This window comes from Scyliorhinus torazame, unplaced genomic scaffold (genome assembly GCF_047496885.1).
Source record: "Scyliorhinus torazame isolate Kashiwa2021f unplaced genomic scaffold, sScyTor2.1 scaffold_373, whole genome shotgun sequence".
In the NCBI taxonomy this organism is placed as follows: Eukaryota; Metazoa; Chordata; class Chondrichthyes; order Carcharhiniformes; family Scyliorhinidae; genus Scyliorhinus; species Scyliorhinus torazame.
In genome coordinates, this window is record NW_027308100.1 from 95,591 (window position 1) to 122,500 (window position 26,910).

General features: G+C 51.0%; 1 protein-coding gene across 1 annotated transcript in view; it reads right to left on the bottom strand.

The window, feature by feature from the left end:
* The window catches only part of LOC140406220 (kielin/chordin-like protein), a gene marked incomplete at its 3' end in the record, with an annotated part of 184,272 nt that overhangs the window by 80,695 nt on the left and 76,667 nt on the right, over window positions 1–26,910 (bottom strand). Inside the window, exons 9-12 of the mRNA XM_072494362.1 lie at window positions 8,648–8,727; window positions 6,576–6,661; window positions 3,509–3,599; window positions 301–400 (exon numbers count right to left, since the gene is read on the bottom strand). Coding sequence (XP_072350463.1) covers window positions 301–400; window positions 3,509–3,599; window positions 6,576–6,661; window positions 8,648–8,727 — 357 coding nt within the window. The remainder of the gene's footprint in view (window positions 1–300; window positions 401–3,508; window positions 3,600–6,575; window positions 6,662–8,647; window positions 8,728–26,910) is intronic.

Genomic DNA, 26,910 nt, shown 5'->3' on the forward strand with positions numbered 1-26,910 from the left:
CCTTATCCCCCCCAAGTCACGTCTAATGGCATCATAATTGCCCTTCCCCCAGATGTGGCTCATCAGCCACGCAAGAACCCACAGGACCCATGAGCAGTTAGACAGTCTTTTAGCTGGACAATCATACTGGTTAGCGAGTGATCGCCAAAGTTTCCGTGGGGGTTGGTTTAGGGGTTTCAGAAGAAGTTTGAGTATTTTGCAGTGGTGATTAGTTAGGTGTGCATTCTAAACATTTATTATTGATTCCTCTATCCATACTGTCAACCAGCATGAAACCAACAGGTTGCCAAGGTTACTTACTGTCACATGATGGGCAGCACTGTCCAACCAGATTAGCCGGATGACTACAGCGAACAGGTGGGCAATTCTGATCCATTCGGGCACATGATACATTGCCAGCCTATCACATAAGAGAATAGCAATATCAATTGCAGAGCAGTCGCAATGATCAAATCTCTCAAGGTGGGGCAGACAATGCCCATTTACTCTCCTTTATACCCAAAATGTGAAATCAAATGTCAGAAGGTCATAGGCTGCTTCTGATAATATAGTCAACACGTGCTATGGTGAACCTAAATCTCAATCATCCCCAGTCCCACCTAGCAGCACCCCCAGAAATCTAGCACAGGAACACACAAACAGAGAGCGCAGAACCACAACACAGGAAAACACAAACCGAGAGAGCGCAGAACCACAACACAGGAACACACAAACCGAGAGAGCGCAGAACCACAACACAGGAACACACAAACCGAGAGAGCGCAGAACCACAACACAGGAACACACAAACAGAGAGAGCGCAGAACCACAACACAGGAAAACACAAACCGAGAGAGCGCAGAATCACAATACAGAAAAACACAGTAAGAAGTCTTACACCACCAGGTTAAAGTCCAACAGGTTTGTTTCGATGTCACTAGCTTTCGGAGCGCTGCTCCTTCCTCAGGTGAAACAGCCAGAAAAACACAAACTGAGAGCGCAGAACCACAACACAGAAAAGCACAAACTGAGAGAGCGCAGAACCATAACACAGAAAAACACAAACTGAGAGAGCGCAGCACCATAACACAGAAAAACACAAACCGAGAGAGCGCAGAACCACAACACAGAAAAGCACAAACCGAGAGAGCGCAGAACCACAACACAGAAAAACACAAACCGAGAGAGCGCAGAACCACAACACAGAAAAGCACAAACTGAGAGAGCGCAGAACCACAACACAGAAAAACACAAACCGAGAGAGCGCAGAACCACAACACAGGAACACACAAACCAAGAGAGCGCAGTACCACAACATAGGAAAACACAAACAGAGAATGCAGAACCATAACACAGAAAAGCACAAACTGAGAGAGCGCAGAACCACAACACAGAAAAGCACAAACTGAGAGAGCGCAGAACCATAACACAGAAAAACACAAACCGAGAGCGCGCAGAACCACAACACAGGAACACACAAACCGGGAGAGCGCAGAACCATAACACAGAAAAACACAAACCGAGAGAGCGCAGAACCACAACACAGGAACACACAAACCGAGAGAGCGCAGAACCACAACACAGGAACACACAAACCGAGAGAGCGCAGAACCACAACATAGGAAAACACAAACAGAGAATGCAGAACCATAACACAGAAAAACACAAACCGAGAGAGCGCAGAACCACAACACAGGAACACACAAACTGAGAGAGCGCCGAACCATAACACAGATAAACACAAACTGAGAGAGCGCAGAACCATAGCACGGGAACACACAAAGCGAGAGAGCGCAGAACCACAACACAGGAAAACACAAACTGAGGGATGTGGAAGCACAACACAGTAAAACTCAAATCGAGGGAGCACAGAACCACAACACACAAAAGGTGGCGATCAGAGTGTTTCAGCTCTCAAGCCTCCAGCAGCAATTCACTTTCCGACCTGTGCTCTGTCAATTGACGGGTTGGCGGGAGTGAGGGGATAATCAGAACTAAATCAGAACAGGACTGGTCATCTCACCAAGCAGGAGGAGATCAGGGGAGGGAGTGGAGGCAGTGAGAGACAGATGGGGAAGCGTGGAAGAGGGTTGGGCTGGTTTGGGGGATGGGAGGAATGGAGGGTGAGACGAGGTGCTGTGGGGGATGGGAGGAATGGAGGGTGAGGCGAGGGGCTGTGGGGGATGGGAGGAATGGAGGGTGAGGCGAGGGGCTGTGGGGGATGGGAGGAATGGAGGGTGAGGCGAGGGGCTGTGGGGGATGGGAGGAATGGAGGGTGAGGCGAGGTGCTGTGGGGGATGGGAGGAATGGAGGGTGAGGCGAGGGGCTGTGGGGGATGGGAGGAATGGAGGGTGAGGCGAGGGCTGTGGGAGATGGGAGGAATGGAGCGTGAGGCGAGGGGCTGTGGGGGATGGGAGGAATGGAGGGTGAGGCGAGGGGCTGTGGGGGATGGGAGGAATGGAGGGTGAGGCGAGGGGCTGTGGGGGATGGGAGGGTGAGGCGAGGGGCAGTGGGGGATGGGAGGAATGGAGCGTGAGGCGAGGGGCTGTGGGGGATGGGAGGAATGGAGGGTGAGGCGAGGGGCTGTGGAGGATGGGAGGAATGGAGGGTGAGGCGAGGGGCTGTGGGGGATGGGAGGAATGGAGGGTGAGGCGAGGGGCAGTGAGGGATGGGAGGAATGGAGGGTGAGGCGAGGGGCTGTGGGGGATGGGAGGAATGGAGGGTGAGGCGAGGGGCTGTGGGGGATGGGAGGAATGGAGGGTGAGGCGAGGGGCTGTGGGGGATGGGAGGAATGGAGGGTGAGGCGAGGGGCAGTGGGGGATGGGAGGAATGGAGGGTGAGGCGAGGGGCTGTGGGGGATGGGAGGAATGGAGGGTGAGGCGAGGGGCTGTGCGGGATGGGAGGAATGGAGGGTGAGGCGAGGGGCTGTGGGGGATGGGAGGAATGGAGGGTTAAGCGAGGGCTGTGGGAGATGGGAGGAATGGAGGGTGAGGCGAGGGGCTGTGGGGGATGGGAGGAATGGAGGGTTAAGCGAGGGCTGTGGGAGATGGGAGGAATGGAGGGTGAGGCGACGGGCTGTGGGGGATGGGAGGAATGGAGGGTTAAGCGAGGGCTGTGGGGGATGGGAGGAATGGAGGGTGAGGCGAGGTGCTGTGGGGGATGGGAGGAATGGAGGGTGAGGCGAGGGGCTGTGCGGGATGGGAGGAATGGAGGGTGAGGCGAGGGGCTGTGGGAGATGGGAGGAATGGAGGGTGAGGCGAGGGGCTGTGGGGGATGGGAGGAATGGAGGGTGAGGCGAGGGGCTGTGGGGGATGGGAGATTGAGTGAAGGATAGGGGAGGGGAGGCAGGTGCAGAGAAAGAAGGGGTGGGGGTGATGACAGATGGGGAGGAGGAGGGTGGGTGAGGTTGGAGCAGAGCTGGGCCCAAGACACAAAGGTGATTCCTTCCTTGTGATATTCCTCTTTAACCGTGTGTTTTATGTGGGCTTCAGGTCACACAGTCAGATTGTGCATGATTTCCTGTACTCACCTGACAATAACACCTCAGACAAGGATTGGAGTGAGGAATGAAAATCTGTCCATCATTGAAGGTCCGAGACTCGTGCTCACACTGTTCACACCTACGAGGCAAGACAAAGAGATCAGCGCTCAGTGTCCGCGACTACCCTGAACCAGCTCCAACACACCAACATGAAACACCCACCAGACAGACAACCACACCAGGTGTGGTACTGAGTCACACACAGACCCGGATTACACTGGGTGTAGTACTGAGTCCCACACAGACCCGGATCACACTGGGTGTGATACTGAGTCACACAAAGACCCGGATTACACCGGGTGTGTTACTGAGTCACACACAGACCCAGATTACACCGGGTGTGATACTGAGTGACACACAGACCCGGATGACACCGGGTGTGATACTGAGTCACACACAGACCCAGATTACACCGGGTGTGATACTGAGTCACACACAGACCCGGATTACACTGGGTGTGATACTGAGTCACACAAAGACCCGGATTACACCGGGTGTGATACTGAGTCACACAAAGACCCGGATTACACCGGGTGTGTTCCTGAGTCACACAAAGATCCGGATTACACCGGGTGTGTTACTGAGTCACACACAGACCTGGATTACACCGGGTGTGACACTGAGTCACACAAAGACCCGGATTACACCGGGTGTGTTACTGAGTCACACACAGACCCGGATTACACCGGGTGTGATACTGAGTGACACACAGACCCGGATTACACCGGGTGTGATACTGAGTCACACACAGACCCGGATTACACCGGATGTGATACTGAGTGACACACAGACCCGGATTACACCGGGTGAGGTACTGAGTCACACACAGACCAGATTACACCGGGTGTGATACTGAGTCACACATAGACCCGGATTACACCGGGTATGATACTGAGTCACACACAGACCCTGATTACACCGAGTGTGTTACTGAGTCACACATAGACCCGGATTACACCGGGTGTGATACTGAGTCACACACAGGCCCGGATTACACTGGGTGTGTTACTGAGTCACACACAGACCCGGATTACACTGGGTGTGTTACTGAGTCACACACAGACCAGGATTACACTGGGTGTGTTACTGAGTCACACACAGACCCGGATTACACTGGGTGTGGAACTGAGTCTCACACAGACCCGGGTAACACCGGGTGTGGTACTGAGTCACTCACAGACCCGGATTACACCGGGTGTGTTACTGAGTCCCACACAGACCCGGATTTCACTGGGTGTGTTACTGAGTCTCACACAGACCCGGATTTCACTGGGTGTGTTACTGAGTCACACACAGACCCGGATTACACCGGGTGTGTTCCTGAGTCCCACACAGACCCGGATTACACTGGGTGTGTTACTGAGTCACACACAGACCCGGATTACACCGGGTGTGTTCCTGAGTCCCACACAGACCCGGATTACACTGGGTGTGTTACTGAGTCACACACAGACCCGGATTACACTGGGTGTGTTACTGAGTCACACACAGACCCGGATTACACTGGGTGTGTTACTGAGTCCCACACAGACCCGGATTACACTGGGTGTGTTACTGAGTCACACACAGACCCGGATTACACCGGGTGTGTTCCTGAGTCCCACACAGACCCGGTTTACACTGGGTGTGTTACTGAGTCACACACAGACCCGGATTACACCGGGTGTGTTACTGAGTCCCACACAGACCCGGATTTCACTGGGTGTGTTACTGAGTCACACACAGACCCGGATTACACCGGGTGTGTTCCTGAGTCCCACACAGACCCGGATTACACTGGGTGTGTTACTGAGTCACACACAGACCCGGATTACACTGGGTGTGTTACTGAGTCACACACAGACCCGGATTACACTGGGTGTGTTACTGAGTCACACACAGACCCGGATTACACTGGGTGTGGTACTGAGTCACACAGAGACCTGGACAACACCGGGTGTGGTACTGAGTCACTCACAGACCCGGATTACACCGGGTGTGGTACTGAGTCACTCACAGACCCGGATTACACCGGGTGTGGTACTGAGTCACTCACAGACCCGGATTACACCGGGTGTGGTACTGAGTCACACGCAGACCTGGATTACACTGGGTGTGTTACTGAGTCACACACAGACCTGGATTACACTGGGTCTGTTACTGAGTCCCACACAGACCCGGATTACACTGGGTGTGTTACTGAGTCACACGCAGACCCGGATTACACTGGGTGTGTTACTGAGTCACACACAGACCTGGATTACACTGGGTCTGTTACTGAGTCCCACACAGACCCGGATTACACTGGGTGTGTTACTGAGTCACACACAGACCCAGATTACACCGGGTGTGTTACTGAGTCCCACACAGACCCGGATTACACTGGGTGTGTTACTGAGTCACACACGGACCCGGATTACACTGGGTGTGTTACTGAGTCACACGCAGACCCGGATTACACTGGGTGTGTTACTGAGTCACACACAGACCTGGATTACACTGGGTGTGTTACTGAGTCACACACAGACCCGGATTACACCGGGTGTGTTCCTGAGTCCCACACAGACCCGGATTACACTGGGTGTGATACTGAGTCACACGCAGACCCGGATTACACTGGGTGTGATACTGAGTCACACGCAGACCCGGATTACACTGGGTGTGTTACTGAGTCACAAACAGACCCGGATTACACTGGGTGTGTTACTGAGTCACACACAGACCCGGATTACACTGGGTGTGTTACTGAGTCCCACACAGACCCGGATTACACTGGGTGTGATACGGAGTCACACACAGACCCGGATTACACCGGGTGTGTTACTGAGTCACACACGGACCCGGATTACACTGGGTGTGATACTGAGTCACACGCAGACCCGGATTACACTGGGTGTGTTACTGAGTCACACACAGACCTGGATTACACTGGGTGTGTTACTGAGTCACACACAGACCCGGATTACACCGGGTGTGTTACTGAGTCACACTCAGACCCGGATTACACCGGGTGTGCTGATGAGGCCATGTGACTAATGCTGCTCCGCCAGTACAGTGAGGGGGTTGGGTTGATTACCTGGGGCAGCACTGCCCTGGTTGTTGCACAGGATCTTTGCAGGACACTGGCTGACAGCTCACTGGCTCACAACGAACAACTCCATCCTGGGGAAAAAACAGAAAGCACCAGACAATCCTGAGTTTGTGCATGTCCTACAGCAACCCCTCCGCACAGTGTGCCCCCCTCTGGCTACCCACAGCACCCCCTCTCTGGCTACGCACAGCGCCCCTCTCTGGCTACGCACAGCGCCCCTCTCTGGCTACGCACAGCGCCCCCCTCTGGCTACCCACAGCACCCCCTCTCTGGCTACGCACAGCGCCCCTCTCTGGCTACGCACAGCGCCCCTCTCTGGCTACGCACAGCGCCCCTCTCTGGCTACGCACAGCGCCCCTCTCTGGCTACGCACAGCGCCCCTCTCTGGCTACGCACAGCGCCCCTCTCTGGCTACGCACAGCGCCCCTCTCTGGCTACGCACAGCGCCCCTCTCTGGCTACGCACAGCGCCCCTCTCTGGCTACGCACAGCGCCCCTCTCTGGCTACGCACAGCGCCCCTCTCTCGCTCCGTACAGCGCCCCTCTCTCGCTACGCACAGCGCCCCTCTCTCGCAACGCACAGCGCCCCTCTCTCGCTAAGCACAGTGCCCCTCTCTCGCGACGCACAGCGCCCCTCTCTGGTTACGCACAGTGCCCCCTCTCTGGTTACGCACAGCGCCCCTCTCTGGTTACGCACAGCGCCCCTCTCTGGTTACGCACAGCGCCCCTCTCTGGTTACGCACAGCGCCCTCTCTGGTTACGCACAGCGCCCTCTCTCGCTACGCACAGCGCCCCTCTCTCGCTACGCACAGCGCCCCTCTCTCGCTACGCACAGCGCCCCTCTCTCGCTACGCACAGCGCCCCTCTCTCGCTACGCACAGCGCCCCTCTCTCGCTACGCACAGCGCCCCTCTCTCGCTACGCACAGCGCCCCTCTCTCGCTACGCACAGCGCCCCTCTCTCGCTACGCACAGCGCCCCTCTCTCGCTACGCACAGCGCCCCTCTCTCGCTACGCACAGCGCCCCTCTCTCGCTACGCACAGCGCCCCTCTCTCGCTACGCACAGCGCCCCTCTCTCGCTACGCACAGCGCCCCTCTCTCGCTACGCACAGCGCCCCTCTCTCGCTACGCACAGCGCCCCTCTCTGGTTACGCACAGCGCCCCTCTCTGGTTACGCAGTGCCCCTCTCTCGTTACGCACAGCGCCCCTCTCTCGTTACGCACAGCGCCCCTCTCTCGCTACGCACAGCGCCCCTCTCTCGCTACGCACAGCGCCCCTCTCTCGCTACGCACAGCGCCCCTCTCTCGCTACGCACAGCGCCCCCCCTCGCTACGCACAGCGCCTCCTCTCGCTACGCACAGCGCCCCCCCTCGCTACGCACAGCGCCCTCCACTCGCTACGCACAGCGCCCTCCACTCGCTACGCACAGCGCCCTCCACTCGCTACGCACAGCGCCCTCCACTCGCTACGCACAGCGCCCTCCACTCGCTACGCACAGCGCCCTCCACTCGCTACGCACAGCGCCCTCCACTCGCTACGCACAGCGCCCTCCACTCGCTACGCACAGCGCCCTCCACTCGCTACGCACAGCGCCCTCCACTCGCTACGCACAGCGCCCTCCACTCGCTACGCACAGCGCCCTCCACTCGCTACGCACAGCGCCCTCCACTCGCTACGCACAGCGCCCTCCACTCGCTACGCACAGCGCCCTCCACTCGCTACGCACAGCGCCCTCCACTCGCTACGCACAGCGCCCTCCACTCGCTACGCACAGCGCCCCCCTCCCTGCCCAGCGTTCCGCCTCCCCGACACGCCCAGCATTCCCCCTCCCCTCCCCGCCCAGCATTCCCCCTCCCCGCCAGGCGCAAGTCCGTTTATTCCCCAGAGTGTCTCGGTATGGTGGTTCTTTTGAAGTGTGGAGGGAGTTTTACTCTGTATCTAACCCACGCTGTACCTGGACTGCATCCCATAATGCAGCATTATAAAGGCCAGATTATAACAATGATTAAAGGAGTAATGAAGACAGCCTGCGGGGTTGTTTAATATGGAAATCTCTTACCAGACATGTGCAGTGTGCACATGGGTCTCCAGTGGGCACCTTCTCCCCATTCGGATATTCCTGTCCATCAACAGAACAACCTTCAGAGAGTGAGAGACAGAAAATAATTACTCACAGCATTTCCGAATTCTCAGTGCACTGAGTCCAAGGCTGAGTGAGTGAGAGCAACAGAGATGGAGTGAGTGAGAGAGAGAATGTGAGAGAGTGTGTGTGAGAGAGAGAGCGAGAGATGAGAGAGAGCGAAAGAGAGTGTGTGAGAGAGTGAGAGAGTGTAAGGAGAGAGAGAGAGAGAGAGAGAGTGTGTGAGAGAGTGAGAGAGAGAGTGAGAGAGTGTGATTGAGTGAGCGTGAGAGAGAGTGATTGAGTGAGCGTGAGAGAGTGATTGAGCAAGTGTGAGAGTGATTGAGCAAGTGTGAGAGAGTGATTGAGCAAGTGTGAGAGAGTGATTGAGCAAGTGTGAGAGAGTGATTGAGCAAGTATGAGAGTGATTGAGCAAGTATGAGAGTGATTGAGCCATTGTGAGGGAGTGATTGAGTGTGAGAGAGAGTCATTGAGTGAGTGTGAGAGAGTGACTGAGTGAGTGTGAGAGAGAGTGATTGAGTGAGCGTGAGAGAGTGATTGAGTGAGCGTGAGAGAGTGATTGAGTGAGCGTGAGAGAGAGTGATTGAGTGAGCGTGAGAGAGAGTGATTGAGTGAGCGTGAGAGAGAGTGATTGAGTGAGTGAGAGAGAGTGATTGAGTGAGTGTGAGAGAGAGTCAGAGAGAGTGATTGAGCAAGTGTGAGAGAGTGATTGAGCGAGTGTGAGAGTGCTTGAGCGAGTGTGAGAGAGTGATTGAGCGAGTGTGCGAGTGATTGAGCAAGTGTGAGAGAGTGATTGAGCGAGTGTGAGAGAGTGATTGAGCAAGTATGAGAGTGATTGAGCCATTGTGAGAGTGATTGAGTGTGAGAGTCATTGAGTGAGTGTGAGAGAGTGATTGAGCGAGTGTGAGAGAGTGATTGAGTGAGCGTGAGAGAGTGATTGAGTGAGCGTGAGAGAGTGATTGAGTGAGCGTGAGAGAGTGATTGAGTGTGTGAGAGAGAGAGTGATTGAGCAAGTGTGAGAGAGTGATTTAGCGAGTGTGAGAGTGATTGAGCGAGTGTGAGAGAGTGATTGAGCGAGTGTGAGAGTGATTGAGCGAGTGTGAGAGAGAATGGTTGAGTGAGTGTGAGAGAGTGATTGAGTGAGTGTGAGAGTGTGATTGAGTGAGAGAGAGAGTGATTGTGTGAGTGTGAGTGAGTGATTGTGTGAGAGAGTGTTTGAGCGAGTGAGAGAGTGATTGAGTGAGTGAGAGTGTTTGAGCGAGTGTGAGAGAGTGATTGAGCAAGTGTGAGTGATTGAGCAAGTGTGAGAGAGTGATTGAGCAAGTGTGAGAGAGTGATTGAGCAAGTGTGAGAGAGTGATTGAGCAAGTGTGAGAGAGTGATTGAGCGAGTGAGAGAGTGATTGAGCGAGTGTGAGAGAGTGTTTGAGCGAGTGTGAGAGAGAGAGAGCTATTTGTGTGAGAGTGATTGAGCGAGTGTGAGAGTGATTGAGCGAGTGTGAGAGAGTGATTGAGCGAGTGTCAGAGAGTGATTGAGCGAGTGTGAGAGAGAATGTGTGAGATTGTGTGTGAGAGAGAGAGTGTGTGAGAGAGTAAGAGAGAGAGCGAGTGTGTGAGTGAGTGACTGTGAGAGAGAGTGAGAGAGTGTGAGAGAGAGAGAGAGATTGAGCAAGTGAGAGAGTGTGATTGAGCAAGTGTGAGAGTGATTGGGCAAGTGTGAGAGAGTGATTGAGCAAGTGTGAGAGAGTGATTGAGTGAGTGTTAGTGATTGTGTAAGAGAGAGTGTTTGAGTGTGAGAGTGTTTGAGCGATTGAGCGAGTATGAGAGGGTGATTGAGCGAGTGTGAGAGAGTGATTGAGCGAGTGTGAGTGATTGAGCATGTGTGAGTGATTGAGCGAGTGAGAGATAGTGATTGAGCAAGTGTGAGAGTGTTTGAGCGAGTGTGAGAGAGAGTGTTTGAGTGAGTGTGAAAGAGTGATTGAGCAAGTGTGAGAGTGATTGAGCAAGTGTGAGAGAGTGATTGAGCGAGTGTGAGAGAGTGATTGAGCGAGTGTGAGTGACTGAGTGAGTGTGAGAGTGATTGAGCGAGTGAGTGCTTGAGCGAGTGAGAGAGTGATTGAGCGAGTGTGAGAGTGATTGAGTGAGTGCGAGAGAGAGTGTTTGAGTGAGTGTGAGAGAGTGATTGAGTGAGTATGACAGTGTGATTGAGTGAGAGAGAGTGATTGAGTGGGGGTGAGAGTCATTGAGTGTGAGAGAGAGTGATTGAGTGAGTGTGAGAGAGTGATTGAGTGAGTGTTAGTGATTGTGTAAGAGAGTGTTTGAGTGTGAGAGTGTTTGAGCGATTGAGCGAGTATGAGAGAGTGATTGAGCGAGTGTGAGAGAGTGATTGAGCGAGTGTGAGTGATTGAGCATGTGTGAGTGATTGAGCGAGTGAGAGAGAGTGATTGAGCGAGTGTGAGAGTGTTTGAGCAAGTGTGAGAGAGAGTGTTTGAGTGAGTGTGAAAGAGTGATTGAGTGAGTGTGAGAGTGATTGAGCGACTGTGAGAGAGCGATTGAGCGAGTGTGAGAGAGTGATGAGCGAGTGGGAGAGTGTTTGAGCGAGTGTGAGAGAGTGATTGAGCGAGTGTGAGTGATTGAGCGAGTGTGAGAGAGTGATTGAGCGAGTATGAGAGAGTGATTAAGCGAGTGTGAGAGAGTGATTGAGCGAGTGTGAGAGAGAGATTGAGCGAGTGAGAGAGAGTGATTGAGCGAGTGTGAGAGAGTGATTGAGCGAGTGTGAGAGAGTGATTGAGCGAGTGTGAGAGAGAGATTGAGCGAGTGTGAGAGAGTGATTGAGCGAGTATGAGAGAGTGATTGAGCGAGTGAGAGAGAGTGATTGAGCGAGTGTGAGAGAGTGATTGAGCGAGTATGAGAGAGTGATTGAGCGAGTGAGGGAGTGATTGAGCGAGTGTGAGAGAGTGATTGAGTGAGTGTGAGAGAGAGTGATTGAGTGGGGGTGAGAGTCATTGAGTGTGAGAGAGAGTGATTGAGTGAGTGTGAGAGTCATTGAGCGAGTGTGAGTGATTGTGTGAGAGAGAGTGTTTGAGTGTGAGAGAGTGTTTGAGCGAGTATGAGAGAGTGATTGAGCGAGTGTGAGAGATTGATTGAGCGAGTGTGAGTGATTGAGCGAGTGTGAGAGTGTTTGAGCGGGTGTGAGAGATTGAGCGTGTGTGAGAGTGATTGAGCGAGTGAGAGAGTGATTGAGCGAGTTTGAGAGTGTGATTGAGCGAGTTTGAGAGTGATTGAGTGAGTGTGAGAGATTGATTGAGCGAGTGTGAGTGATTGAGCGTGTGTGAGAGTGATTGAGCGAGTGAGAGAGAGTGATTGAGTGTGTGTGAGAGTGATTGAGCGAGTGAGAGAGTGATTGAGCGAGTTTGAGAGTGTGATTGAGCGAGTTTGAGAGTGATTGAGCGAGTGTGAGAGTGATTGAGCGAGTCTGAGTGATTGAGCGAGTGTGAGAGTGTTTGAGCGAGTGTGAGTGATTGAGCATGTGTGAGAGTGATTGAGCGAGTGAGAGAGAGTGATTGAGCGAGTTTGAGAGTGGGATTGAGCGAGTTTGAGAGTGATTGAGCGAGTGTGAGAGTGATTGAGCGAGTCTGAGTGATTGAGCGAGTGAGAGTGTTTGAGCGAATTTGAGAGTGTGATTGAGCGAGTTTGAGAGTGATTGAGCGAGTGTGAGAGTGATTGAGCGAGTCTGAGTGATTGAGCGAGTGAGAGAGAGTGTTTGAGCGAGTGTGAGAGAGAGAGAGCTATTTGTGTGAGAGTGATTGAGCGAGTGTGAGAGTGATTGAGCGAGTGTGAGAGAGTGATTGAGCAAGTGTGAGAGAGTGATTGAGCGAGTGTGAGAGAGTGATTGAGCGAGTGTGAGAGAGAATGTGTGAGATTGTGTGTGAGAGAGAGAGTGTGTGAGAGAGTAAGAGAGAGAGCGAGTGTGAGAGTGATTGAGCGAGTGTGAGAGAGTGATTGAGCAAGTGTGAGAGAGTGATTGAGCGTGTGTGAGAGAGCGATTGAGCGAGTGTGAGAGAGTGATGAGCGAGTGAGAGTGATGAGCGAGTGGGAGAGTGTTTGAGTGAGTGTGAGAGAGTGATTGAGCGAGTGTGAGTGATTGAGCGAGTATGAGAGAGTGATTGAGCGAGTGAGAGAGAGTGATTGAGCGAGTGAGAGAGAGTGATTGAGCGAGTGTGAGAGAGTGATTGAGCGAGTGTGAGAGTGTTTGAGCGAGTGTGAGTGATTGAGCATGTGTGAGAGTGATTGAGCGAGTGAGAGAGAGTGATTGAGCGAGTGAGAGAGAGTGATTGAGCGAGTGTGAGAGAGTGATTGAGCGAGTGTGACAGAGTGATTGAGCGAGTGTGACAGAGTGATTGAGCGAGTGTGAGAGTGATTGAGCGAGTGTGAGAGTGTTTGAGCGAGTGTGAGTGATTGAGCATGTGTGAGAGTGATTGAGTGAGTGAGAGAGAGTGATTGAGCGAGTTTGAGAGTGTGATTGAGCGAGTTTGAGAGTGATTGAGCGAGTGTGAGAGTGATTGAGCGAGTCTGAGTGATTGAGCGAGTGAGAGAGTGTTTGAGCGAGTTTGAGAGTGTGATTGAGCGAGTTTGAGAGTGATTGAGCGAGTCTGAGTGATTGCGCGAGTGAGAGTGATTAAGCAAGTGTGAGAGAGAGTGTTTGAGTGAGTGTGAAAGAGTGATTGAGCGAGTGTGAGAGTGATTGAGCGAGTGTGAGAGAGCGATTGAGTGAGTGTGAGAGAGCGATGAGCGAGTGAGAGAGTGATTGAGCGAGTTTGAGAGTGTGATTGAGCGAGTTTGAGAGTGTGATTGAGCGAGTGTGAGAGTGATTGAGCGAGTCTGAGTGATTGAGCGAGTGTGAGAGTGCTTGAGCGAGTGTGAGTGATTGAGCATGTGAGAGAGTGATTGAGCGAGTGAGAGAGAGTGATTGAGCGAGTTTGAGAGTGGGATTGAGCGAGTGAGAGAGTGTTTGAGCGAGTTTGAGAGTGTGATTGAGCGAGTTTGAGAGTGATTGAGCGAGTGTGAGAGTGATTGAGCGAGTGAGAGAGTGTTTGCGCGAGTGTGAGAGAGAGCGATTTTTGAGAGTGATTGAGCGAGTGTGAGAGTGATTGAGCGAGTGAGAGTGATTAAGCAAGTGTGAGAGAGAGTGTTTGAGTGAGTGTGAAAGAGTGATTGAGCGAGTGTGAGAGTGATTGAGCGAGTGTGAGAGTGATTGAGCGTGTGTGAGAGAGCGATTGAGCGAGTGTGAGAGAGTGATGAGCGAGTGAGAGTGATGAGCGAGTGGGGGAGTGTTTGAGCGAGTGTGAGAGAGTGATTGAGCGAGTGTGAGTGATTGAGCGAGTATGAGAGAGTGATTGAGCGAGTGAGAGAGAGTGATTGAGCGAGTGTGGGAGAGTGATTGAGCGAGTGTGAGAGTGATTGAGTGAGTGTGAGAGAGAGCGATTGAGTGAGTGTGAGAGTGATTGAGTGAGTATGACAGTGTGATTGAGTGTGAGAGAGAGTGATTGAGTGAGTGTGAGAGTCATTGAGCGAGTGTGAGAGTGATTGAGCGAGTGTGAGAGTGATTGAGCGAGTGTGAGAGTGATTGAGCGAGTCTGAGTGATTGAGCGAGTGAGAGAGTGTTTGAGCGAGTTTGAGAGTGTGATTGAGCGAGTTTGAGAGTGTGATTGAGCGAGTTTGAGAGTGATTGAGCGAGTGTGAGAGTGATTGAGCGAGTCTGAGTGATTGAGCGAGTGAGAGAGTGTTTGAGCGAGTTTGAGAGTGTGATTGAGCGAGTTTGAGAGTGTGATTGAGCGAGTTTGAGAGTGATTGAGCGAGTGTGAGAGTGATTGAGCGAGTCTGAGTGATTGAGCGAGTGAGAGAGTGTTTGAGCGAGTGTGAGAGTGATTGAGCGAGTGAGAGTGATTAAGCAAGTGTGAGAGAGAGTGTTTGAGTGAGTGTGAAAGAGTGATTGAGCGAGTGTGAGAGTGATTGAGCGAGTGTGAGAGTGATTGAGCGTGTGTGAGAGAGCGATTGAGCGAGTGTGAGAGAGTGATGAGCGAGTGAGAGTGATGAGCGAGTGGGGGAGTGTTTGAGCGAGTGTGAGAGAGTGATTGAGCGAGTGTGAGTGATTGAGCGAGTATGAGAGAGTGATTGAGCGAGTGAGAGAGAGTGATTGAGCGAGTGTGGGAGAGTGATTGAGCGAGTGTGAGAGAGAGCGATTGAGTGAGTGTGAGAGTGATTGAGTGAGTATGACAGTGTGATTGAGTGTGAGAGAGAGTGATTGAGTGAGTGTGAGAGTCATTGAGCGAGTGTGAGTGATTGCGTGAGAGAGAGTGTTTGAGTGTGAGAGAGTGTTTGAGCAATTGAGCGAGTATGAGAGAGTGATTGAGCGAGTGTGAGAGATTGATTGAGCGAGTGTGAGAGTGTTTGAGCGAGTGTGAGAGTGATTGAGAGAGTGATTGAGCGAGTGTGAGAGTGTTTGAGCGAGAGTGCGAGAGAGCGATTTTTGTGAGAGAGTGATTGAGCGAGTGTGAGAGTGATTGAGCAAGTGTGAGAGAGTGATTGAGCGAGTGAGAGTGATTGAGCGAGTGTGAGAGTGTTTGAGCGAGTGTGAGTGATTGAGCATGTGTGAGAGTGATTGAGTGAGTGAGAGAGAGTGTTTGAGCGAGTTTGAGAGTGTGATTGAGCGAGTTTGAGAGTGATTGAGCGAGTGTGAGAGTGATTGAGCGAGTCTGAGTGATTGAGCGAGTGAGAGGGTGTTTGAGCGAGTTTGAGAGCGTGATTGAGCGAGTTTGAGAGTGATTGAGCGAGTGTGAGAGTGATTGAGCGAGTCTGAGTGATTGCGCGAGTGAGAGTGATTAAGCAAGTGTGAGAGAGAGTGTTTGAGTGAGTGTGAAAGAGTGATTGAGCGAGTGTGAGAGTGATTGAGCGAGTGTGAGAGAGCGATTGAGTGAGTGTGAGAGAGCGATGAGCGAGTGAGAGAGTGATTGAGCGAGTTTGAGAGTGTGATTGAGCGAGTTTGAGAGTGTGATTGAGCGAGTGTGAGAGTGATTGAGCGAGTCTGAGTGATTGAGCGAGTGTGAGAGTGCTTGAGCGAGTGTGAGTGATTGAGCATGTGAGAGAGTGATTGAGCGAGTGAGAGAGAGTGATTGAGCGAGTTTGAGAGTGGGATTGAGCGAGTGAGAGAGTGTTTGAGCGAGTTTGAGAGTGTGATTGAGCGAGTTTGAGAGTGATTGAGCGAGTGTGAGAGTGATTGAGCGAGTGAGAGAGTGTTTGCGCGAGTGTGAGAGAGAGCGATTTTTGAGAGTGATTGAGCGAGTGTGAGAGTGATTGAGCGAGTGAGAGTGATTAAGCAAGTGTGAGAGAGAGTGTTTGAGTGAGTGTGAAAGAGTGATTGAGCGAGTGTGAGAGTGATTGAGCGAGTGTGAGAGTGATTGAGCGTGTGTGAGAGAGCGATTGAGCGAGTGTGAGAGAGTGATGAGCGAGTGAGAGTGATGAGCGAGTGGGGGAGTGTTTGAGCGAGTGTGAGAGAGTGATTGAGCGAGTGTGAGTGATTGAGCGAGTATGAGAGAGTGATTGAGCGAGTGAGAGAGAGTGATTGAGCGAGTGTGGGAGAGTGATTGAGCGAGTGTGAGAGTGATTGAGTGAGTGTGAGAGAGAGCGATTGAGTGAGTGTGAGAGTGATTGAGTGAGTATGACAGTGTGATTGAGTGTGAGAGAGAGTGATTGAGTGAGTGTGAGAGTCATTGAGCGAGTGTGAGAGTGATTGAGCGAGTGTGAGAGTGATTGAGCGAGTCTGAGTGATTGAGCGAGTGAGAGAGTGTTTGAGCGAGTTTGAGAGTGTGATTGAGCGAGTTTGAGAGTGTGATTGAGCGAGTTTGAGAGTGTGATTGAGCGAGTTTGAGAGTGATTGAGCGAGTGTGAGAGTGATTGAGCGAGTCTGAGTGATTGAGCGAGTGAGAGAGTGTTTGAGCGAGTTTGAGAGTGTGATTGAGCGAGTTTGAGAGTGTGATTGAGCGAGTTTGAGAGTGATTGAGCGAGTGTGAGAGTGATTGAGCGAGTCTGAGTGATTGAGCGAGTGAGAGAGTGTTTGAGCGAGTGTGACAGAGAGCGATTTTTGAGTGTGATTGAGCGAGTGTGAGAGTGATTGAGCGAGTGAGAGTGATTAAGCAAGTGTGAGAGAGAGTGTTTGAGTGAGTGTGAAAGAGTGATTGAGCGAGTGTGAGAGTGATTGAGCGAGTGTGAGAGTGATTGAGCGTGTGTGAGAGAGCGATTGAGCGAGTGTGAGAGAGTGATGAGCGAGTGAGAGTGATGAGCGAGTGGGGGAGTGTTTGAGCGAGTGTGAGAGAGTGATTGAGCGAGTGTGAGTGATTGAGCGAGTATGAGAGAGTGATTGAGCGAGTGAGAGAGAGTGATTGAGCGAGTGTGGGAGAGTGATTGAGCGAGTGTGAGAGAGAGCGATTGAGTGAGTGTGAGAGTGATTGAGTGAGTATGACAGTGTGATTGAGTGTGAGAGAGAGTGATTGAGTGGGGGTGAGAGTCATTGAGTGTGAGAGAGAGTGATTGAGTGAGTGTGAGAGTCATTGAGCGAGTGTGAGTGATTGCGTGAGAGAGAGTGTTTGAGTGTGAGAGAGTGTTTGAGCAATTGAGCGAGTATGAGAGAGTGATTGAGCGAGTGTGAGAGATTGATTGAGCGAGTGTGAGAGTGTTTGAGCGAGTGTGAGAGTGATTGAGAGAGTGATTGAGCGAGTGTGAGAGTGTTTGAGCGAGAGTGCGAGAGAGCGATTTTTGTGAGAGAGTGATTGAGCGAGTGTGAGAGTGATTGAGCAAGTGTGAGAGAGTGATTGAGCGAGTGAGAGTGATTGAGCGAGTGTGAGAGTGTGATTGGACGAGTGAGAGTGATTGAGCAAGTGTGAGAGAGTGATTGAGCGAGTGAGAGAGAGATTGAGCGAGTGTGAGAGTGATTGAACGAGTGTGAGAGAGTGATTGAACGAGTGTGAGGGTGTGATTGAGCGAGTTTGAGAGTGATTGAGCGAGTGTGAGAGTGATTGAGCGAGTGTGAGAGTGTGTGATTGAGTGAGCATGAGAGAGAGTGATTGAGTGAGTGAGAGAGAGTGATTGAGTGAGTGAGAGAGAGTGATTGAGCAAGTGTGAGAGAGTGATTGAGCGAGTGTGAGTGATTGAGCGAGTGTGAGAGAGTGATTGAGCGAGTGTGAGAGTGATTGAGCGAGTCTGAGTGATTGAGCGAGTGAGAGTGTTTGAGTGAGTGTGAAAGAGTGATTGAGCGAGTGTGAGAGTGATTGAGCGAGTGTGAGTGAGAATGATTGAGTGAGTGTGAGAGAGTGATTGAGTGTGAGAGAGAGTGATTGAGTGGATGTGAGAGAGTGTGAGTGAGTGAGTGTGTGAGAGAGTGTTTGAGTGAGTGAGAGAGAGAGTGTTTGAGCGAGTGAGAGTGATTGAGTGAGTGAGCGTGTTTGAGCGAGTGTGAGAGAGTGATTGAGCAAGTGTGAGAGTGATTGAGCAAGTGTGAGAGTGATTGAGCAAGTGAGAGTGTGATTGAACAAGTGTGAGAGAGTGATTGAGCGAGTGTGAGAGAATGATTGAACGAGTGTGAGAGTGTGATTGAGCGAGTTTGAGAGTGATTGAGCGAGCCTGAGAGTGATTGAGCGAGTGTGAGAGTGATTGAGCGAGTGAGAGTGATTGAGCGAGTGTGAGAGTGATTGAGCGAGTGTGAGTGATTGAGCGTGTGTGAGAGAGTGTTTGAGCGAGTGTGAGAGAGAGAGAGCGATTTGTGAGAGAGTGATTGAGCGAGTGTGAGTGATTGAGCGAGTGTGAGAGAGTGATTGAGCGAGTGTGAGAGTGATTGAGCGAGTATGAGTGATTGAGCGAGTGAGAGAGAGAGAATGTGTGAGATTGTGTGTGAGAGAGTGTGTGAGAGAGTAAGAGAGAGAGCGAGTGTGTGAGTGAGTGACTGTGAGAGAGAGTGCGTGAGATAGAGTGTGTGAGAGAGAGAGTGTGTGAGAGAGAGTGTGTGAGAGAGAGAGTGTGAGAGAGAGAGTGTGAGAGAGAGAGTGAGTGAGAGAGAGAGTGTGAGAGAGAGAGTGTGAGAGAGAGTGTGTGTGAGAGAGAGAGTGTGTGTGAGAGAGAGTGTGTGAGAGAGAGAGTGTGTGAGAGAGAGAGTGTGTGAGAGAGAGTGTGTGAGAGAGAGTGTGTGTGAGAGAGAGAGTGTGTGAGAGAGAGTGTGTGAGAGAGAGAGTGTGTGTGAGAGAGAGTGTGTGTGAGAGAGAGAGTGTGTGAGAGAGAGAGAGTTTGGAGAGAGTTTGAGAGAGAGTTTGAGAGACAGAGTGTGTGAGAGAGTGGGTGAGAGAGTGAGAGTGAGAGAGAGTGTGAGTGAGAGAGGAGAGAGAGAGAAAGACATCTTGAGAGAGAGGTCAAGTGAGTTTGAGGGAATGTGAGCGAGGGAGAGATCAAATGAGTGAGTGAGAGAGAGAGTGATTGAGCGAGTATGAGAGTGATTGAGCAATTGTGAGAGTGATTGAGTGGGTGTGAGAGAGTGATTAAGTGAGTGTGAGAGAGAGTGATTGAGCGAGTGTGAGAGAGTGATTGAGCAAGTATGAGAGTGATTGAGCCATTGTGAGCGAGTGATTGAGTGTGAGAGTCATTGAGTGAATGTGAGAGAGAGTGATTGAGCGAGTGCGAGAGAGTGATTGAGTGAGCGTGAGAGTGATTGAGTGGGTGTGAGAGAGTGATTAAGTGAGTGTGAGAGAGAGTGATTGAGCGAGTGTGAGAGAGTGATTGAGCAAGTATGAGAGTGATTGAGCCATTGTGAGCGAGTGATTGAGTGTGAGAGTCATTGAGTGAGTGAGAGAGAGTGATTGAGCGAGTGTGAGAGAGTGATTGAGTGAGCGTGAGAGAGTGATTGAGTGAGCGTGAGAGTGATTGAGTGTGTGAGAGAGAGTGATTGAGCAAGTGTGAGAGAGAGTGATTGAGCAAGTGTGAGAGAGAGTGATTGAGCAAGTGTGAGAGAGAGTGATTGAGCAAGTGTGAGAGAGTGATTGAGCGAGTGTGAGAGTGATTGAGCGAGTGAGAGAGTGGTTGAACAAGTGTGAGAGTGATTGAGCAAGTGTGAGAGAGTGATTGAATGAGTGTGAGAGTGATTGAGCGAGTGTGAGAGTGATTGAGCGAGTGAGAGAGTGGTTGAACAAGTGTGAGAGTGATTGAGCAAGTGTGAGAGAGTGATTGAATGAGTGTGAGAGTGATTGAGCGAGTGAGAGAGTGATTGAGCGAGTTTGAGAGTGTGATTGAGCGAGTTTGAGAGTGTGATTGAGCGAGTTTGAGAGTGATTGAGCGAGTGTGAGAGTGATTGAGCGAGTCTGAGTGATTGAGCGAGTGAGAGAGTGTTTGAGCGAGTTTGAGAGTGTGATTGAGCGAGTTTGAGAGTGATTGAGCGAGTGTGAGAGTGATTGAGCGAGTCTGAGTGATTGAGCGAGTGAGAGTGATTAAGCAAGTGTGAGAGAGAGTGTTTGAGTGAGTGTGAAAGAGTGATTGAGCGAGTGTGAGAGTGATTGAGCGAGTGTGAGAGTGATTGAGCGTGTGTGAGAGAGCGATTGAGCGAGTGTGAGAGAGTGATGAGCGAGTGAGAGTGATGAGCGAGTGGGGGAGTGTTTGAGCGAGTGTGAGAGAGTGATTGAGCGAGTGTGAGTGATTGAGCGAGTATGAGAGAGTGATTGAGCGAGTGAGAGAGAGTGATTGAGCGAGTGTGGGAGAGTGATTGAGCGAGTGTGAGAGAGAGTGATTGAGCGAGTGTGAGAGTGATTGAGCGAGTATGAGAGAGTGATTGAGCGAGTGAGAGAGAGAGAATGTGTGAGATTGTGTGTGAGAGAGTGTGTGAGAGAGTAAGAGAGAGAGCGAGTGTGTGAGTGAGTGACTGTGAGAGAGAGTGCGTGAGATAGAGTGTGTGAGAGAGAGAGTGTGAGAGAGAGAGTATGTGAGAGAGAGAGAGAGTGTGAGAGAGAGAGTGTGTGAGAGAGAGAGTGTGTGAGAGAGAGAGTGTGTGAGAGAGAGAGTGTGTGAGAGAGAGAGTGTGTGAGAGAGAGAGTGTGTGAGAGAGAGTGTGTGTGAGAGAGAGTGTGTGTGAGAGAGAGTGTGTGTGAGAGAGAGTGTGTGAGAGAGAGAGTGTGTGAGAGAGAGAGTGTGTGAGAGAGAGAGTGTGTGAGAGAGAGAGTGTGTGAGAGAGAGTGTGTGTGAGAGAGAGTGTGTGTGAGAGAGAGAGTGTGTGAGAGAGAGAGAGTTTGGAGAGAGTTTGAGAGACAGAGTGTGTGAGAGAGTGGGTGAGAGAGTGAGAGTGAGAGTGTGAGTGAGAGAGGAGAGAGAGAGAAAGACAGCTTGAGAGAGAGGTCAAGTGAGTTTGAGGGAATGTGAGCGAGGGAGAGATCAAATGAGTGAGTGAGAGAGAGAGTGATTGAGCGAGTATGAGAGTGATTGAGCAATTGTGAGAGTGATTGAGTGGGTGTGAGAGAGTGATTAAGTGAGTGTGAGAGAGAGTGATTGAGCGAGTGTGAGAGAGTGATTGAGCGAGTGTGAGAGTGTTTGAGCGAGTGTGAGTGATTGAGCATGTGTGAGAGTGATTGAGCGAGTGAGAGAGAGTGATTGAGCGAGTGAGAGAGAGTGATTGAGCGAGTGTGAGAGAGTGATTGAGCGAGTGTGACAGAGTGATTGAGCGAGTGTGACAGAGTGATTGAGCGAGTGTGAGAGTGATTGAGCGAGTGTGAGAGTGTTTGAGCGAGTGTGAGTGATTGAGCATGTGTGAGAGTGATTGAGTGAGTGAGAGAGAGTGATTGAGCGAGTTTGAGAGTGTGATTGAGCGAGTTTGAGAGTGATTGAGCGAGTGTGAGAGTGATTGAGCGAGTCTGAGTGATTGAGCGAGTGAGAGAGTGTTTGAGCGAGTTTGAGAGTGTGATTGAGCGAGTTTGAGAGTGATTGAGCGAGTCTGAGTGATTGCGCGAGTGAGAGTGATTAAGCAAGTGTGAGAGAGAGTGTTTGAGTGAGTGTGAAAGAGTGATTGAGCGAGTGTGAGAGTGATTGAGCGAGTGTGAGAGAGCGATTGAGTGAGTGTGAGAGAGCGATGAGCGAGTGAGAGAGTGATTGAGCGAGTTTGAGAGTGTGATTGAGCGAGTTTGAGAGTGTGATTGAGCGAGTGTGAGAGTGATTGAGCGAGTCTGAGTGATTGAGCGAGTGTGAGAGTGCTTGAGCGAGTGTGAGTGATTGAGCATGTGAGAGAGTGATTGAGCGAGTGAGAGAGAGTGATTGAGCGAGTTTGAGAGTGGGATTGAGCGAGTGAGAGAGTGTTTGAGCGAGTTTGAGAGTGTGATTGAGCGAGTTTGAGAGTGATTGAGCGAGTGTGAGAGTGATTGAGCGAGTGAGAGAGTGTTTGCGCGAGTGTGAGAGAGAGCGATTTTTGAGAGTGATTGAGCGAGTGTGAGAGTGATTGAGCGAGTGAGAGTGATTAAGCAAGTGTGAGAGAGAGTGTTTGAGTGAGTGTGAAAGAGTGATTGAGCGAGTGTGAGAGTGATTGAGCGAGTGTGAGAGTGATTGAGCGTGTGTGAGAGAGCGATTGAGCGAGTGTGAGAGAGTGATGAGCGAGTGAGAGTGATGAGCGAGTGGGGGAGTGTTTGAGCGAGTGTGAGAGAGTGATTGAGCGAGTGTGAGTGATTGAGCGAGTATGAGAGAGTGATTGAGCGAGTGAGAGAGAGTGATTGAGCGAGTGTGGGAGAGTGATTGAGCGAGTGTGAGAGTGATTGAGTGAGTGTGAGAGAGAGCGATTGAGTGAGTGTGAGAGTGATTGAGTGAGTATGACAGTGTGATTGAGTGTGAGAGAGAGTGATTGAGTGAGTGTGAGAGTCATTGAGCGAGTGTGAGAGTGATTGAGCGAGTGTGAGAGTGATTGAGCGAGTGTGAGAGTGATTGAGCGAGTCTGAGTGATTGAGCGAGTGAGAGAGTGTTTGAGCGAGTTTGAGAGTGTGATTGAGCGAGTTTGAGAGTGTGATTGAGCGAGTTTGAGAGTGATTGAGCGAGTGTGAGAGTGATTGAGCGAGTCTGAGTGATTGAGCGAGTGAGAGAGTGTTTGAGCGAGTTTGAGAGTGTGATTGAGCGAGTTTGAGAGTGTGATTGAGCGAGTTTGAGAGTGATTGAGCGAGTGTGAGAGTGATTGAGCGAGTCTGAGTGATTGAGCGAGTGAGAGAGTGTTTGAGCGAGTGTGAGAGTGATTGAGCGAGTGAGAGTGATTAAGCAAGTGTGAGAGAGAGTGTTTGAGTGAGTGTGAAAGAGTGATTGAGCGAGTGTGAGAGTGATTGAGCGAGTGTGAGAGTGATTGAGCGTGTGTGAGAGAGCGATTGAGCGAGTGTGAGAGAGTGATGAGCGAGTGAGAGTGATGAGCGAGTGGGGGAGTGTTTGAGCGAGTGTGAGAGAGTGATTGAGCGAGTGTGAGTGATTGAGCGAGTATGAGAGAGTGATTGAGCGAGTGAGAGAGAGTGATTGAGCGAGTGTGGGAGAGTGATTGAGCGAGTGTGAGAGAGAGCGATTGAGTGAGTGTGAGAGTGATTGAGTGAGTATGACAGTGTGATTGAGTGTGAGAGAGAGTGATTGAGTGAGTGTGAGAGTCATTGAGCGAGTGTGAGTGATTGCGTGAGAGAGAGTGTTTGAGTGTGAGAGAGTGTTTGAGCAATTGAGCGAGTATGAGAGAGTGATTGAGCGAGTGTGAGAGATTGATTGAGCGAGTGTGAGAGTGTTTGAGCGAGTGTGAGAGTGATTGAGAGAGTGATTGAGCGAGTGTGAGAGTGTTTGAGCGAGAGTGCGAGAGAGCGATTTTTGTGAGAGAGTGATTGAGCGAGTGTGAGAGTGATTGAGCAAGTGTGAGAGAGTGATTGAGCGAGTGAGAGTGATTGAGCGAGTGTGAGAGTGTTTGAGCGAGTGTGAGTGATTGAGCATGTGTGAGAGTGATTGAGTGAGTGAGAGAGAGTGTTTGAGCGAGTTTGAGAGTGTGATTGAGCGAGTTTGAGAGTGATTGAGCGAGTGTGAGAGTGATTGAGCGAGTCTGAGTGATTGAGCGAGTGAGAGGGTGTTTGAGCGAGTTTGAGAGCGTGATTGAGCGAGTTTGAGAGTGATTGAGCGAGTGTGAGAGTGATTGAGCGAGTCTGAGTGATTGCGCGAGTGAGAGTGATTAAGCAAGTGTGAGAGAGAGTGTTTGAGTGAGTGTGAAAGAGTGATTGAGCGAGTGTGAGAGTGATTGAGCGAGTGTGAGAGAGCGATTGAGTGAGTGTGAGAGAGCGATGAGCGAGTGAGAGAGTGATTGAGCGAGTTTGAGAGTGTGATTGAGCGAGTTTGAGAGTGTGATTGAGCGAGTGTGAGAGTGATTGAGCGAGTCTGAGTGATTGAGCGAGTGTGAGAGTGCTTGAGCGAGTGTGAGTGATTGAGCATGTGAGAGAGTGATTGAGCGAGTGAGAGAGAGTGATTGAGCGAGTTTGAGAGTGGGATTGAGCGAGTGAGAGAGTGTTTGAGCGAGTTTGAGAGTGTGATTGAGCGAGTTTGAGAGTGATTGAGCGAGTGTGAGAGTGATTGAGCGAGTGAGAGAGTGTTTGCGCGAGTGTGAGAGAGAGCGATTTTTGAGAGTGATTGAGCGAGTGTGAGAGTGATTGAGCGAGTGAGAGTGATTAAGCAAGTGTGAGAGAGAGTGTTTGAGTGAGTGTGAAAGAGTGATTGAGCGAGTGTGAGAGTGATTGAGCGAGTGTGAGAGTGATTGAGCGTGTGTGAGAGAGCGATTGAGCGAGTGTGAGAGAGTGATGAGCGAGTGAGAGTGATGAGCGAGTGGGGGAGTGTTTGAGCGAGTGTGAGAGAGTGATTGAGCGAGTGTGAGTGATTGAGCGAGTATGAGAGAGTGATTGAGCGAGTGAGAGAGAGTGATTGAGCGAGTGTGGGAGAGTGATTGAGCGAGTGTGAGAGTGATTGAGTGAGTGTGAGAGAGAGCGATTGAGTGAGTGTGAGAGTGATTGAGTGAGTATGACAGTGTGATTGAGTGTGAGAGAGAGTGATTGAGTGAGTGTGAGAGTCATTGAGCGAGTGTGAGAGTGATTGAGCGAGTGTGAGAGTGATTGAGCGAGTCTGAGTGATTGAGCGAGTGAGAGAGTGTTTGAGCGAGTTTGAGAGTGTGATTGAGCGAGTTTGAGAGTGTGATTGAGCGAGTTTGAGAGTGTGATTGAGCGAGTTTGAGAGTGATTGAGCGAGTGTGAGAGTGATTGAGCGAGTCTGAGTGATTGAGCGAGTGAGAGAGTGTTTGAGCGAGTTTGAGAGTGTGATTGAGCGAGTTTGAGAGTGTGATTGAGCGAGTTTGAGAGTGATTGAGCGAGTGTGAGAGTGATTGAGCGAGTCTGAGTGATTGAGCGAGTGAGAGAGTGTTTGAGCGAGTGTGACAGAGAGCGATTTTTGAGTGTGATTGAGCGAGTGTGAGAGTGATTGAGCGAGTGAGAGTGATTAAGCAAGTGTGAGAGAGAGTGTTTGAGTGAGTGTGAAAGAGTGATTGAGCGAGTGTGAGAGTGATTGAGCGAGTGTGAGAGTGATTGAGCGTGTGTGAGAGAGCGATTGAGCGAGTGTGAGAGAGTGATGAGCGAGTGAGAGTGATGAGCGAGTGGGGGAGTGTTTGAGCGAGTGTGAGAGAGTGATTGAGCGAGTGTGAGTGATTGAGCGAGTATGAGAGAGTGATTGAGCGAGTGAGAGAGAGTGATTGAGCGAGTGTGGGAGAGTGATTGAGCGAGTGTGAGAGAGAGCGATTGAGTGAGTGTGAGAGTGATTGAGTGAGTATGACAGTGTGATTGAGTGTGAGAGAGAGTGATTGAGTGGGGGTGAGAGTCATTGAGTGTGAGAGAGAGTGATTGAGTGAGTGTGAGAGTCATTGAGCGAGTGTGAGTGATTGCGTGAGAGAGAGTGTTTGAGTGTGAGAGAGTGTTTGAGCAATTGAGCGAGTATGAGAGAGTGATTGAGCGAGTGTGAGAGATTGATTGAGCGAGTGTGAGAGTGTTTGAGCGAGTGTGAGAGTGATTGAGAGAGTGATTGAGCGAGTGTGAGAGTGTTTGAGCGAGAGTGCGAGAGAGCGATTTTTGTGAGAGAGTGATTGAGCGAGTGTGAGAGTGATTGAGCAAGTGTGAGAGAGTGATTGAGCGAGTGAGAGTGATTGAGCGAGTGTGAGAGTGTGATTGGACGAGTGAGAGTGATTGAGCAAGTGTGAGAGAGTGATTGAGCGAGTGAGAGAGAGATTGAGCGAGTGTGAGAGTGATTGAACGAGTGTGAGAGAGTGATTGAACGAGTGTGAGGGTGTGATTGAGCGAGTTTGAGAGTGATTGAGCGAGTGTGAGAGTGATTGAGCGAGTGTGAGAGTGTGTGATTGAGTGAGCATGAGAGAGAGTGATTGAGTGAGTGAGAGAGAGTGATTGAGTGAGTGAGAGAGAGTGATTGAGCAAGTGTGAGAGAGTGATTGAGCGAGTGTGAGTGATTGAGCGAGTGTGAGAGAGTGATTGAGCGAGTGTGAGAGTGATTGAGCGAGTCTGAGTGATTGAGCGAGTGAGAGTGTTTGAGTGAGTGTGAAAGAGTGATTGAGCGAGTGTGAGAGTGATTGAGCGAGTGTGAGTGAGAATGATTGAGTGAGTGTGAGAGAGTGATTGAGTGTGAGAGAGAGTGATTGAGTGGATGTGAGAGAGTGTGAGTGAGTGAGTGTGTGAGAGAGTGTTTGAGTGAGTGAGAGAGAGAGTGTTTGAGCGAGTGAGAGTGATTGAGTGAGTGAGCGTGTTTGAGCGAGTGTGAGAGAGTGATTGAGCAAGTGTGAGAGTGATTGAGCAAGTGTGAGAGTGATTGAGCAAGTGAGAGTGTGATTGAACAAGTGTGAGAGAGTGATTGAGCGAGTGTGAGAGAATGATTGAACGAGTGTGAGAGTGTGATTGAGCGAGTTTGAGAGTGATTGAGCGAGCCTGAGAGTGATTGAGCGAGTGTGAGAGTGATTGAGCGAGTGAGAGTGATTGAGCGAGTGTGAGAGTGATTGAGCGAGTGTGAGTGATTGAGCGTGTGTGAGAGAGTGTTTGAGCGAGTGTGAGAGAGAGAGAGCGATTTGTGAGAGAGT